This window comes from Ascaphus truei, chromosome 13 (assembly GCF_040206685.1).
Source record: "Ascaphus truei isolate aAscTru1 chromosome 13, aAscTru1.hap1, whole genome shotgun sequence".
NCBI lineage: Eukaryota > Metazoa > Chordata > Amphibia > Anura > Ascaphidae > Ascaphus > Ascaphus truei.
This window is the reverse complement of record NC_134495.1, coordinates 8,470,493-8,486,335: the sequence shown is the minus strand read 5'-3', so window position 1 is coordinate 8,486,335 and position 15,843 is coordinate 8,470,493. Positions and strand designations below refer to the sequence as shown.

The window sequence follows — 15,843 nt, the reverse complement described above, 5'->3', positions numbered from 1 at the left end:
GGCTATAAATCTATTTATTATTTGACACTGTGCTAATCACTTTCCTCCTGCAGGGGTTCCCAAAATTATGTGTGTAACCCCGGCAGCCACCTGAGGATTTACAGGCAGTAAAAAGGGAAACATTTAGGAAAAATACTTCAACTAAACATCCCTTTGAACCTTCTCAGAGAACAGTATTGCTGATAATTTAAATCAGGGGTGGCCAACTCCAGTCCTCAAGACCCCCAACAGGTCAGGTTTTTGGGATAAACCTGCTTCGGCACAGGTCGCTCAATTCGTGGCTGTCAAAGACAGCCACCTGTGCTGAAGCAGGGATATCCTGAAAACATGACCTGTGGGTGGCCCGCGAGGACTGGAGTTGCGCACTCCTGATTTAAATAATACCACTGTTCAAATGGCTAAATGTGTGGAGGTAGTGCCAGACTTTCCCATCCAGTAGCACCTGTCCACACTATAACCAGACAACATACTTAATAAAAAAAAATATTTATATATATATATATATATATATATATATATATATATATATATATATATATATATATATATATATAAAATCAAATTTGTACAGGTTTGTAGTGAAAATGAAATGATAATTCTGGTAGTCATTTGTTTGTGCTAGAGCAAAGCTGGGACTAGTGAATTCACTTCCTTTATCATGATTATACACACACAGATCAAGCAACAGGTCATCTTACTTAGCAATGGCCAACGAGTGGTCCATCTGGAACATTCCAGTGAACTGAAGTCCAAGGAACTATTTAGCTTCCTAGGAAACGTAAGGAAAGGTTGTGAAGTAAAAGAAATTGCAGCCCCAGCAGTTGACATGTACAGGCATACCCCGCTTTAAGTACACTCACGAGTAAGTACATATCGCCCAATAGGCAAACGGCAGCTCGCGCATGCGCCTGTCATCACGTCCTGAACAGCAATACCGGCTCCCTACCTGTACCGAAGCTGTGCGCAAGCGGGGAGACTATAGAGCCTGTTACACATGCCTTATTTACATCAGTTATGCACGTATATGATGATTGCAGTACAGCACATGCATCGATAAGTGGGAAAAGGCAGTGCTTCACTTTAAGTACATTTTCGCTTTACATACATGCTCCGGTCCCATTGCGTACGTTAACGCGGGGTATGCCTGTACAGATGTATCAGATATTATCGCATTAATGGAAGCGGTATGTTGTGTTAATGCCAACGCCTTATTTAACAGTACTGTTACTGAAAACACATTCATTATTTCACGTTAACGGGGGTAAAATGTGCTTCATCTACAATTAGTTTGCGTGTGTGGCATGTGCTTGATGAATGCTGATATGTTTCCTGGCAGTAATACTTACATTACTCCCGGTCAGAAGAGATTTTGATTAATAAGATAAATATTTGTTTATCAAGTAGCTTTTATTTAAATGTTTACAGAAACATACAACTGGCATATTTCAGAATATATAAACTTATGAACATTTTAACAAGCAAAATATATATCTTTATTAATAAGTTACATTGTAAGTTTCACTGTATTTAAATATTCTAAGGAAACATACAAAATAATCTGACTTTGTTCTAATCAGAGTTCAGAGCGAGACAGACGCCCTGCAGCACCCAGTGAGAAATGTGCTTTGTAGTGAAGAGGTCTGCCTCGAAGACCAAACCGACTCCCATCGCGTTCCGCCTCATGGAAGTGGTGTACACAGGAGTCTTCAAGGTGTTCTGTAACAAAAGGAAGTGTGTGTACATGTAAACATGTATCCATTACAATTCTATATTCATAACCCTTCTGCTGTCAGTGGGGCCATTTGCCTTCTGAATGCAGAATTGCATTATTTTGTTTTAATTGTTTGAACTGCGGGATCCCCGAGTGCAGAATCTCTGCTGTTTTACTAACAGCAGCCCTTAGAGTCCACCTGTTTCAGGAAATATTAAAAGATTAAAGTGGCTCGCTGCCTGTTTCCTGTCTGCAGCCTAGCAGTAACTATGAGATCAGTTTTCCTGCCTGTCTCCCAGCAGGAAGCTGCCAGTAAACCATCTCAGGACAAGCCTAACAAATTATATTTCTCCAGAACCTTTGGGTGTCCGAGTATAAGACCACCGCAGAACTATACCAGGAGGGCACTCGGTTCACAATAAGCCATACAGAGGGGGGTTCAAAGGTTTTTTTTGCTGCTTATATTGTGCTTGATTACTACTGTATAGTGATAATCATGTTACAACTGGCAGGCTGCCATAGGTGCAGAGCTGACCTCGTAAATCATGCCAAAGATATGGTCCAGGAAGATTGAAGAGATGAAGGAGTCAGAGGAACATCATTTGCTTTAATGACAGTTTCTCACCTGTAGTTTAAGACGATGAGCTTCAATTGGAATGACCTTCACAATAGGCAGCTCCACCACAAGTAATTTGGGTTTGCTTTTGATCAGACACGACTTTTCTATATCCCAGTCAGCTCCTTCCAGATAGAGACCAGAAATAAAACATCCTGTGATGGGAACACACGCACAAAAAACAAGTATTACATCAGAAATACAACATTGTAACACCATGTAGTCACATTTTCTGTGTTTCTCTACTATGTTGCACAACGTATTGAGTAATTTATTGAATCAGATACAAATGATGATGATAACACGAGGAACCAATGCAAACACAGGGCCAGACAAACACACACAGTATTTTATCAGTCGCACAGGAAGAAAAATAAGTTGTAGCGGTCACATAATAATTATAATGCCAGAAATTTCCCAATGGTGTAAATTAGAGAGGAAGTGAAAAAATATATACTTTTACATATCTTCAGAACAGGAAACCAGTGTTAGATTTCACAATGATGTACACGATTGGAATTAATGGAGTTTAAGGTCATTAAAGCTGCAGTTCAAGCTGTCATTAAAAATAAAATTCCTTTGAATATGTGCAACATTGCTGATCGATCGGCGAAGATTCGGCTCGGGGGTTCACTAAATCTCTGTCAGTGCAGCAGAAGAGGACCAAAGATGCAAAGTTCTGTGGGGAAGATCATGTGACCAGGCAGACACTAGATACAATTGGTATACTGCTAGAAAGAGGGCAGGGCTCAAGAGCCAGAGCCTGTCTCAGAAGAGGAAGGGGATGTGACTTTGTAAATGGTTGCTATAGAAAAAATATATACTTGTTACATATAATACATTAAAAATGTCTTTAAAAATAGTTTGTTTTTTTATTTTTAAATGCAACAAGTATTTTCTTATAGTACAGAACTGATTTATTTTTTTTAAAAATGTAGGATATTCCTTGAACTGCAGCTTTAATATATTGGGTAGGTAACCTTCTCTTTATACTACAGGATAACAAAATGTTACCACACAGTAAAAATTACAGTTCTAAGAGGGTTATTTATTAAATTGTGACGGCACTGAGTTTCCGTGCGATTGTGTTCTGATCTGCATGCCGCAGTTGAACGAATAACCCCCTAAATCCAATAAACTCTACTAACCTTGTCCGGGTCTCTCGATAACTTCGTCTGCGGTGTGCAACTTGGTCACGTGTGTGTACAAAGTGGAGCGGTCAAGTGGCCACCCGTTCTTCCTGCAGGTGGCCTGCACGAGAGCGGTCAGGTAGGACTCTGGAATATGAAGTCCTGACAGCCACATGACATGTGGTTCCCCCTCATTAACCTAATAAAGGAGAAGCCCCCGGGTAATTCCTTGCGTTTCCACCACGTCCCCTCATCTCAAAATCAACAGTAACTTGAAACAAATAGAAATGTCCGTTTGCGATCTCACTAGAAGAAAGCAGCAGTTCACAGGATATACTGGCGTAATGTCGCATCGCCCATGTGTCACGTCATCAGTTCTCTTAGAAGATATGTTTTAATAGTCCATATGTCAAACAACAATGGAATGTATCGCAGAATAAGCAACATACACGGCTCACTATCTTCTGTATTATAGAGATCGCACAACTTACCCAGGATGTGTATTGATTAAACCGTCTTCTGAAGTGAATCATCCAGTTTCCTAATGACTTCAAAGTGTCAGGAGCCAGTCTCCTCCATATGTTCGGGATCTGCCCGTTGAATAACGCCCGAGCCACTTCATCCAACTCACTGCTCATCCCAACTTCCCCAGCCAAAGCCTGTGCGTACAATACCAGATAGGAATGTCATGACATCGCTGCACCACTTATTCAAGTAGGTAAGTAGGGAGTATCTCTCATCCCAACATCATTCAATCCGAGGTCATTTTAGAGCAGCCGTTTTGAGATCATGCTGAATGCCCACCTTCTGCCAACTCCGCGCGGTTTATTGTTATTTTTACAACTACTCACCCTCTGCAATTCTGCCAGTGATTTGGACATGCGCACGATGAGTTTGTTGAACCGTTCCAGCTCCTGCAGTAGCACTACTGTCGTAGGTGTTATTTCTAAGCGAAAATGCTTTCTTATTTGATCCAGATCGAATATCTGGGGCAACTTGTTCTCTATGTCTTTGGCCACTTGCCCGATGTAGTCGTCACGACTGATACCGCTGCCAGATTCCCCTGTAAAGACATTTTAAAGCGGAGTTCAGAATTTCATGTTCTTTACGTTGGTCTTTATTTCACATATACTGTAGGATGAGCAAAAACTTCAATAGTAAATGATACCCTTTCGATATGGACTATAAGAATGTGTTTTTAGATAAGCCTTTGAGAGCAATGGTGTCTGTGTGTGTACTGCTTGACCTAAGGAAGACTGCATTGCTCTTGTTGACTGGTGTTAAGAATATATTCTGTTGATTCAAACTGTGGAAGTATATAGTTACATAGGGTTGAAAAAAGACATATGTCCAAGTTCAACTTTGTTACATTTAGAGGACTAGATACAAATATTGGATGAGCATCTCACGGTATAGAAGTATTCACTTATTTTGCAACATGATCAACTGTTACCACCACACAATGCACATAAAGGTGAAGCTATATGTTTGCCAGTAAACAGTGAAATCCATTGTCAGACTGGGATATCAAGGGCTCACAGATCTTAAGGGTTCTCTATAGGGCCATAATGGACACAAAGTGATAATAGGGCTTGCACTAATGCACATATATACACAAGCTCAGATGTCCATTCACTCATACATACAGTACATGCACTCATAGATACATACACTTCTAAATACATGCATACAGATTGACGCAGAACAAACTGATTTAAATAGACACATATAAGTAGTCTGTCTCTCCCTGCAGCCATACTCAGGCTGCCATGCGTGATTCTCCCATTCTCCCCTGATCATTCTGGGAGACTTGATGGGCTAAACGGGCCCATCTGGGCCTTGCCCATGGGTCAGTCTGAACATGGTGACCTTTCAGATACCTGTTTGAGGCTGCAGTTCCAGAAGATGGGACCACATGTCTCGAGCAGCCTGTGTATAGTATCCAATCTCAGCATTAGAATGAAGGCCAAACACCTCGGGAGTATTTGCAAGCGGAAGCGATTCTATCTCCTCTGTAACATAGAAATGTCGCAAACAAACAAGTACAGTTACAGGAAGCTCCAGCTCAGAAAGGCATAGAAGGCTGTTCTACATCTGCCAGAACTCTAACACCGGCCAATGTGCCCGGCTATAATATACAGGTTTGATATCCTAGTGCAGAAATGAAGAGATCTTACCAACAAAATCATCTTTTTTATCTCCCTCTGGAATTCTGTAATCAACCTCCTCATTCTTATAGAAATGGAACAACTGGAAAGTGTCAAATATAAAGTCGCCCAGATATTCATCCATGTAGATGGTGAGAATCCGGCGGTCGAAGCTGTCGATGGCACGTCCCCCGTACATCACCTGCAGTGTTTAGCAGTATACAATCAGGAGCCTATTAACTGCCACGTTAAATCGGAGTCACCTGGAGAGCTGCGTCGCTTCGGAGACGCCGCACATCACACACAGAGTACTTTAATGTATCCGATAATATTTAATCTATTTATACTTTAAATACCCCATGGACCATAAAAGGTACTGTAGGATGCTTTGCGAATGTCTGCAGTAACATGCCTGATCAGGTTACGGCCCTTATTTACTGAGCTATTCCAGAAGACACCTTCCAGCACCACAAGACATCTTACAGCATCTCCATTTCAGTGGGCCATTAGGTGTCTCCCAAGGCAGAGGTACTCAACCCCAGTCCTCAAGCCCCCCTAACAGGTCAGGTTTTCAGGATCTCTCTGCTTCAGCACAGGTGGCTCAATCAGTCCCTGCTTCAGCCACAGGTGGCTCCATCAGTGGCTCAGAAGACTGAGCCACTGATGGAGCCACCTGTGTTAAGCTGGGATATCCTTAAAACCGGACCTGTTGGGGGGTCTTGAGGACTGGAGTTGAGCACCCCTGTCCCAAGTTATCCTATGGCATAGCATCGTTTAGTAAATATGAGCCTAAATCTGTTGTAAAAGGGATTGTTTCAAACTGCACATCCGACCTCACCAGCAAGAACACGTTTATATCTACAGTATGTTTCTATACAACAAATACTAGTCGGACAAAGATACATATGTAGGTGATGTATAGGTTTATCACCCAAGTTTACCTCTCCAATCAGATACTTCAGGCTGCCCCAGGGTATTTTGGTATCATTTTGCTGCAAAGCTTTGGTCAGGTAAGTATTTAATATTTCCATGCAGACCTGTAAGAGACAATGTTACAAACAACCCTCAGTACATCCTAGCTGAAGACAGGACAGTAACAAAGTGACCGGTTTTAAAGGGCATATACAATGTAACATGTCCAGTCCAGGCCATTATTATATTGTATTTAGGTTTGAATCCTGTGTGTCAAAACAAGGTGTCATACATAGTAATTATTCCGATTTGCAACAATTCTACCTTAATACAGACTATGTCGCATACATACGTGAATTATTCTAATAGTAAATGAATCTTCTTTGTAGATTCATTGTTACATTAGGATAGGGTTACAAGCTCTAATTGAACAGCTGTCTTGGGATATCTGGGGAGGGGCCTGCGGGTGACATTTGAGTTACAATCGACATACAGTTGCTATTGATACCGGATGATACGCTGAGCTAATAATTTCTGTAATATAAGTCTATTCCCTTGTGTGGAGGATGGGCAGTTCCTTCTCAGATATGACATCAGTTTTAAGCTGTAGGAACACGTGTGGATACCTTATTCGGTCACAGTATTGGAAGAAGGAAGAGCTGACTAAGGGATATTCTTTGGATAAATACTGATAGATTTAGCTGGTTGGAAGAGAACGATTACACTAAGAAGCAGAGAGACCGGGTTAACATCGGGAGAGAAGATGTACCACCAAGATCAGAAAGAGGGTTAACACCAGGAAAAGAATAATTATGTACCCATCTTAGAAGATATTATAATTTATGTGACGTCACCGCCATTTTTGTATGCAAGTATTTATCTTCAGAATAAACATTTTATTTTGTGGGCTAAAAGCGGAATGCAGAGTTCCGTTATGCTGTTGACAACTATAGGAAAGACAAAATGACATTTTACATACAACGTCTATGAACAATATTCAGTCACCAAAACATGTATTCTCGGTTACTGGAACTGTTTTCTGCAAGCTGAACATGATACCGTTCAATTAAAATGCATGTATAAATGCTTCTTAGCCATAACCTCACCGTTACATTTCATAAAGCGATTGAAAGTGTTCATTGAGCTTTATGAACATAGATGATACTCTCGCCAAACTATTCACTGTCCAATAGTACCAACGGAACCTCTATGGTTATGAAGGGGATGTTTTCCAAACGTTAGAACACTTCACTGAAAGACTAATTACATTTCCTACATATTTCGTGATTGGAGAAAATGATACTGTAGACCTATTAACAAGAGATGTATTAGTAACATCGCCCATGGGAATAAATAGCTCCAGAGGAGCGAGCGCACCTGGAAATCAGACTCATTGAAATCATAGGACACGTTCCAGCCGATTTTGCCAAACTTCCTCCTCTCTTGCACCACTGCATGGAAAAACGCGAGCACGTACACCAGGGATTTAAAAGCCGGGTGCTGACAAGCGTCAAGGGCTTCGTGAGTGACCTTGAAGTAGGTTGCCCTCATATTCAGCTTCAGCCCATTCGGAGGTTCTGTAACGACCTACATACAGTGCAAATGAAGGAACAGTTAACAGTTATATAGATTAGGTCAGGGGTGCTCAACTCTAGTCCTCAAGACAACTTCTCCCCCAAACAAGTAATTATAGCAATAGTAAGTATGCTTATTATACCGAAGAAGAATATGAATCCACCATCTTTAATGTAACCTGCAGAAAATGCATGTTCCGCCACTTCAAATAGCACCAGGAAAATGCAACAGTCAAGTCCCATCTTGTATATTTGTTTTTTACAATGAGCAATTGTTGTGACAGACATATCAGGGATAAAGCTACATCATATAGTAACACAATGCTATCCAGCCAGTCTGTGTCTATCTACGGTACCTTGAGGGATTTCTGAAGTATTCCAATTGGGAAGTCCTTGGTGGGGTCGGTAGTGAGCCACAGACGGAAGTCTGGGTGAGGTTTGTTTATTCTCTCATGGGCCTTCTCCAAATCTTTCAGCCAGTTCACCAAGAGGTGACAGTTCTGTAACATCAGCCACTGCCCACGAACCACTGCCGTATCCAGGAGCTGAAGAGCCACCTACTCATCCAAAAAGACACTTGCGTCCATGCCTCCATTTATATAAGATACTTGTCTCGCAGTCCCGTCCCCCTAACCTCCCCCCCTCTCCAAGTTTTGAGCTTTTGTAGATGTGGATGTACACGAGCTTTCCAGATTGTATGGTTTCCAAATGTTGGGCACAACTATGAAGAACGTTTACGTTGATCCATTACCCCCTTTGCTGCGAGAGGTGACCGCATGGTATTGTATGGCAACATGTTTTAGGCCCCTGCGGCAGGGAAAGGGTTAAACTGCATCATAACACAAAATCAGTGTGGTTCACAGAACGCCCTGCGCCGCCGTACTGCTCTGAACTGGAAAGAACGCGACTTACCTTTTCCTGACCTTGCCCCATCGCAAGGAACTTCAGACGGTTGCCTCCGAACCCTGCCCTATCAGCCAGCTTCATGAGGTCACTAGCTGGGTCAGAGCCGGGACTCAGGATAAAGACAATTGGTGAAGTGGGAATACTTTGTTCAAATATAGCTTCAAAGCTTATGACCGGTGGTTGCACGAACCTGGAGAAGGAACAGGAGACTGTAAAACGTGTTTACATACATTTATAAGTCTATACCTGTCTATCATTTGAGCTCGCACAACCCATGGAGCACACTTCTAATTCATACTGTATATTGAATGATGCATCAATGGAAAATCAGGTCTTGCAGCATGAGAGCTGCTGGTTGCTTCTTAGTAACCCTTTGGATGCTGGATGATTCTGCAGTACACCTCCCCAGCAGTGCAATGGTTAACGCAGGAGAGCTGTAACTATATCCAGCACTAAGCATCATGTTCCTGCTTGTAACTCAGCACATCCCAGGGGTGCTTTCTTCCGGATGTCTGGTCATGCTGGCTCCAAGATAATTGTTCCAGTAAAAATAACAGTACGACCCTCCAAGGAGCATCCAGTCCAAAAGGAAAACAACATCATAGGATCTTCAATTAAGCAAAGATTGCAGCTACACCCCATACCTTTCTTTCATCGTTACCTACACAGAATTTACAGTATCATGGATATATTATATTTCCTACATATGCAAAGCACACTCAGTCAAGGTACATGTAGGAGATAACTATATGACCTTTTGAATAACACAGAATTTCCCTAAAATAATAGTGCGTTGAGATGCTAAAGGTTTAAAACCACGTAGCCATGTTACCTGTGACCCAAGAAAATGCCAGAGAATAGACAGCAGTCTCTCCATTTAACCCCTTGGCAGCCTGTAAGGCCTGCAAAAGGAGGGCCATGTCATACACATTACAAGGTCAACGTGCCCTAGTCTTGCAGCTCTCATTCCATAAAGTGTTCAGTTTCATTCCTTTCAGGCCAGGGGTGGCCCACCCCAGGGGGCTCAATCAGTGACCTGCTGGGGGGAGGGGGGTCTTGAGGACTGGAGTTTAGCACCCCTGCCCTAAAATACACACAATTAGACAAACGCAACCTTAGCGAACTCAAAACCCCAGTCCCACTGTATTATATTTATATATTTAATGGCGCCCACTGGGAAAGTGGCCTAAAATATACAACAGTAACCACAGAAGCCCCAATGCACGTCCATTTCTAGATGTTTTTTCTTTTCCTAATTATGGGTCATTTAGTTAAATCTTTTGACCAAAACATGTTAAGCTGCCGCCACGTCACGGAACGGTCTTTTCTTGACGCGATTGCAGGCTTCAAATGTTTTGGCCAAAAGATTTCATTAAATGACCCAAACCTATGAGAAGAAAAAAAACATAGAAATGCATCAAATAGTTAGTCATGTTGGCTGTGCATTGGGGCTACTTAACTTTGTCTACTCTAAAATACACAGAGTTTAACCAGCGAGAGCGTCTCCCATCATTCTAACGGCGACTTACTGCTCTCCCATGGTAAGTGTAACGTATTCCGTCACTGCGCGGTAAACGCGATCCACTCGGAAGCAGCGCAGGAGAAGCAGTTTCTGGAAGGTGGAAAGCTTGTCCTTGTAGCTGAGAGGGAAGGGGAATTGTTCCAAGGTGTCCAGGTCATACCACTAAAATGAGAGACGAAAGAATGGCGCACATTGCGGACGGATAAATGTTAACCGCTTTTCCGTCGCAAGGGCTTGAAATGCATGCGAGTGTAATGTCCCCCTCCCAAAAGAAATGTAGCAGCGAGTAACTGTGTCTGTTACCAGGTTTCAATCTCCGTCAGGGGAAACAAAATGGCTATCAAATCTTTGGTCAATAGGAAGCTGTAACATCTTTGGTTGTGGCTTCCTATTGGATGGCTATTTAAATCCCCTTTAAAAACCAGGAGGTTAGTTAGGGCGGATTGCTCACGTAACGTAGTTACAATTCTCAGGACAAGGTTGGACTCTTGGACTTCCACTGGAAGCTGTATGAGACATTGTGGCTCTTAAGGCAGCGTAAGGTTAGGCTGCAAAGGGACAGCAGCGTCTTTGTAATGCTGTAAACTGACATCCCCCTAAGCAGATCACGTAACCCCTGCAGTGCCAGAGGGGCCTGCAACAAATGACTTTGCAGCATGTGAGTAGCCAGTTCCTTAGAAGTCCCTCATAACTGCAGTGTACGAGTTTGTTTCCCAGTGAAAGTGCCCCTTACAGCTTTCCAATCCGCCTCGTGCCGCTCGACATCTTCAGGGAGAGACCCAAACAATGACGGGAACAGTTCACACAGACGCATAATGTCTTCCCACCCTTGGTCCAGGAGCCACGGGCATGGCTTCTTCCTCTTGCTTTTCTCCAGGGAGAGATTTCCTAGCAGCAGAGAAAGAAAATGGAAGGATGGGATTTAGAACTGCAGAAATAACACGGGGGACACTCCTGGTCACGTGACGTGGAAAAGAAGCATTTATTGAAGTTGTTCAGGAAGCTTAAAAGGCTTTTTGGACCCAGGATTGAAGCAGGTTTTTTTTGGAGCTGAACCCCATTAATTTCAGCTTTGGGGACCCCCTGCTTCCGGAGATACCTCTGCCGGTAGCCACTCTGGCTGAGCTAGCTGGGGTTTAAAGATTTAAGCTCCAGCGTCATGCGGGCCAATAGGAAGCCGTGATGTCATCAGGTTCGGATTCCTATTGGCCCACGTGAGGCAAGAGCTTTAAACTTTAAAGCCCAGCTGGGTCAGCCAGAGCACCTACCATCACCAACCACAGAGGTGAGTATCTCCGGAAGCAGGGGGCCCCCGGAGCTCAAATAATGGGGTTCAGCTCCAGTAACCCACTGCTTCAATCCTGGGTCAAAAAAATAAAAATGAGCTTGGCTTGCAGCTTTAATCATCAAATGATAACAAAACTGCAGGTTACGTTCATATGAAGCCTCAAGTGTATTAAGAAGGAAATAGTACGTTTTGTTCCATTTTGCAGACAGGGCTCTTTTATTTCCTATTTGATATGCAGACTATTTTTACAAACTGACTAATTATTTGGAGGGGTTTGTTACCTTTTAAGAAAAACTCCAGTTCTTCTTGTGGGACTTTGCCCTCTGCCTGCTCTATCTTGATCGTCATATTGAAGGAAAAAAGCAATTTATGTTTCTCAAATAAACCTGAAAAGAAAAACGGAACTGATGCATTGATCCACACACATATAGAAAACAATACAAAGTCATTCCTTTGTAACGAGAGATTATAGATTTATAAGCTTAAACCGATAACAGAATCAGTGGATTCTCTGGCATGGTTTATGGGTTTCACTAATATCCTAATATTATGTTGTGGGGTCCATTTAAAACAAATGATAGGCTATAACATTTTGCTTCTTATGTTTCAAATCCTGAACAGGTTCAAGATATCCCTGCCAGTCATGTGTCTGTATATTGCACGATCGACAGCTCAAGACTCATCAGGAAAGACTACAGAACCGTAATATGTGCGGCTTGGAGGAGAGAAGGGAGAGGGGGGGAAATCAGAGGGGGAGGGAAGGCAGGGGAGGGGGGAGCCAGAGGGGGTATGATTGAAACTTTCAAATACATAAATGGTTTGAAGTGGAGAAGAATATTTCAGAGAAAGAGAAGTACTAGAACATAAGGTCATTCTCTGACGCTGGTGGGTGACATGCTAAGGGGAAGTGTGTGGAAGTTCTTTTTCACCGAAAGGGTGGTGGATACGTGCAATGGCCTCCCAACAGTGGTGGTAGGGGCTAATACAGTAAGGGAATTTAAACGTGTGTGAGATTGACATAAGACTAATTCCTAAATATGAAAAGAAAGTCAAGGATCAAACAGAGTCTGACGTTTTACAGATGATAGGATAATGGACGGACCAGATAGTTCTTAACTGCCATTAAATTCTGTGTTTCTATATTTTTTTACAGCTTGTGACAAAACATTGTTATACTAACCTGTACATCCATAATTATACACGTTGAAAGTCAAAGTGCCCATGATGTTTTTCAGTCTCTTGGCTAAAATTCCATCCGGCAAAGACTTTCGTAGTGAAAAATCAAAGACGGTCAAGAAGGATGACAATGAATACTGATACATGGAGTTGACCAGAGCCATCTCGGACAGGACGAAGAACAGGATGGCACCGCGCCGGGCAGCTGGCCTGTAGCCATCCCGCAACTTGTCTATGTCAGCTGCCGTCTTCTCTGCCAGTTTCAGTTTCTCTGACACCTTAAGTCACGGAAAAGAATGTTAGTCTATAGGTATATGTATTATATAGTCTTTAGGTACAGTATATATTATATAGTCTATAGGTATATATTATATTGTGTATCGGTATATATATTATATAGTGTATAGGTGTATATATATATTATATAGTGTATAGGTGTATATATATTATATAGTCTATAGGTATATATTATATAGTCTATAGGTATATATTATATAGTGTACAGGTATATATATTATATAGTCTATAGGTACAGATCACTGTGTCCTTTTATTATATTTATACAGCTGTAGATTGTCCTCGGTGTATGTATTGTGCATGAAATGTCAAAGTGTAGATGTCACAGCACAGAGCTGTAAAACTACACAGTAAGGGACTAATTACTAAGCAGTGCTAAGCCGTAAAGCCATTTGCAGGGCATTCAAGTTAATGGTGCATTACAGCATAGCACCACTTAAAAAGGAAAGCCATAAATGTGCTTAGGAAGGAGATGCAACAAGAGCTGGTGTATATGTCCATGTACCTTTCCTGCTGTATATGTCCATGTACCTTTCCTGCTGTATATGTCCATGTCCCTTTCCTGCTGTATATGTCCATGTCCCTTTCCTGCTGTATATGTCCATGTCCCTTTCCTGCTGCGTGTCTTTGAAAGAGAATACTGTACCTCTTTTGTTTCACCAGACATTTAAACATTCTCACTTAGGGGCTTATTTAATAACACTCACTTACACCGACTGCGCGGAAAGTCCTAATCAAGTCAATGGGACTCTCCGTGTGGTAGCACCGAATCAGCGCCATTCCAGTTCACGGTCTCCAAAATCCGTATTGCAAACATGCTGATAACGGTGTGAAATACCTTCTTATAACAAGCGTTAGGACGCAACGCAAGTGTTACCTCAGTGGCTTTGGCCTTTGTTTCTTCCAGAGTATGAACCAGCTCCACGTTATCCAACATGTTTCCCGTGGAGGTTGCGAGCTCTCGGAGCAGCGAATCTTCCAAGTCCTTCAGCAGTTTTTTGTTATCACTGGTTTCCAGAATGAGATTTTCTCGCTGCTCTTCCAACTCTCTTCGTTCAAAGCCAACAATTACACTGAGTAACTGGTCTTCCAGACCCTTCAGAGTAACTGCATAAAATAAAGAGGAGACATGTAGGAAACTGACTGTGTTGTCAGATGTAATTAACTTTATGTCTAGAAGATAAAAGTGGATTTATCCAGGTACCAACTGTGTGTTGGCCATTCATTATTTTAGTCATATCACTTCCACGTAGACAGAATGGATCCAATACAATAATACCAACTTGAATGCAAGGGTTATGTATCAAGGGGGAAAATGATGTCTGCTGGTAAACTGATGCTAAGGGAGTTATTTTCTAAATGTATCTCAACATCAACATATCAAGTACATTGTTTTCTGCTCGTGAGTAATTTGGGGAGAGGTTATAAACAGTGACCATTATAATGGTATACATCAGTGGTTTCCAAGCTTTTTTTGGTGAAGGAACCCTTTGTGAAATTGTGAGGAACCCCAACTCCCTCTAATAGTGTCTGAGATCAGATGCATTGTAAGGAACCCCAACCCTCTCTAATAGCGTGTCTGAGATCAGATGCATTGTCAGGAACCCCAACCCTCTCTAATAGTGTCTGAGATCAGATGCATTGTAAGGAACCCCAACCCTCTCTAATAGCGTGTCTGAGATCAGATGCATTGTAAGGAACCCCAACCCCCTCTAATAGCATGTCTGAGATCAGATGCATTGTAAGGAACCCCAACCCTCTCTAATAGCGTGTCTGAGATCAGATGCATTGTAAGGAACCCCAACCCTCTGTAATAGCATGTCTGAGATCAGATGCATTGTAAGGAACCCCAACCCCCTCTAATAGCATGTCTGAGATCAGATGCATTGTAAGGAACCCCAACCCTCTCTAATAGCGTGTCTGAGATCAGATGCATTGTAAGGAACCCCAACCCTCTGTAATAGCATGTCTGAGATCAGATGCATTGTAAGGAACCCCAACCCTCTCTAATAGCGTGTCTGAGATCAGATGCATTGTAAGGAACCCCAACCCCCTCTAATAGCGTGTCTGAGATCAGATGCATTGTAAGGAACCCCAACCCTCTCTAATAGCATGTCTGAGATCAGATGCATTGTAAGGAACCCCAACCCTCTCTAATAGCGCGTCTGAGATCAGATGCATTGTAAGGAACCCCAACCCTCTCTAATAGCGTGTCTGAGATCAGATGCATTGTAAGGAACCCCAACCCTCTCTAATAGCGTTTATGAGATCAGATGCATTGTAAGGAACCCCAACCCTCTCTAATAGCATGTCTGAGATCAGATGCATTGTAAGGAACCCCAACCCCCTCTAATAGCATGTCTGAGATCAGATGCATTGTAAGGAACCCCAACCCTCTCTAATAGCGTGTCTGAGATCAGATGCATTGTAAGGAACCCCAACCCTCTGTAATAGCATGTCTGAGATCAGATGCATTGTAAGGAACCCCAACCCCCTCTAATAGCATGTCTGAGATCAGATGCATTGTAAGGAACCCCAACCCTCTCTAATAGCGTGTCTGAGAT

The 15,843-nt window shown here is 42.4% G+C and overlaps 1 protein-coding gene across 1 annotated transcript in view; it reads right to left on the bottom strand.

Annotated features, from left to right (window-relative positions):
- Positions 1-1,388: 1,388 nt before the first annotated feature.
- Positions 1,389-15,843, bottom strand: part of DNAH10 (dynein axonemal heavy chain 10) — a 94,222-nt gene continuing 79,767 nt past the window's right edge. The window contains exons 64-79 of the mRNA XM_075568357.1: positions 14,157-14,386; positions 12,987-13,260; positions 12,088-12,192; positions 11,252-11,406; positions 10,526-10,680; positions 9,003-9,186; positions 8,447-8,647; positions 7,894-8,103; positions 6,546-6,641; positions 5,635-5,806; positions 5,338-5,469; positions 4,309-4,520; positions 3,949-4,116; positions 3,476-3,656; positions 2,337-2,482; positions 1,389-1,716 (exon numbers count right to left, since the gene is read on the bottom strand). Coding sequence (XP_075424472.1) covers positions 1,570-1,716; positions 2,337-2,482; positions 3,476-3,656; positions 3,949-4,116; positions 4,309-4,520; positions 5,338-5,469; positions 5,635-5,806; positions 6,546-6,641; positions 7,894-8,103; positions 8,447-8,647; positions 9,003-9,186; positions 10,526-10,680; positions 11,252-11,406; positions 12,088-12,192; positions 12,987-13,260; positions 14,157-14,386 — 2,768 coding nt within the window. The 3' untranslated portion in view covers positions 1,389-1,569. The remainder of the gene's footprint in view (positions 1,717-2,336; positions 2,483-3,475; positions 3,657-3,948; positions 4,117-4,308; positions 4,521-5,337; positions 5,470-5,634; positions 5,807-6,545; positions 6,642-7,893; positions 8,104-8,446; positions 8,648-9,002; positions 9,187-10,525; positions 10,681-11,251; positions 11,407-12,087; positions 12,193-12,986; positions 13,261-14,156; positions 14,387-15,843) is intronic.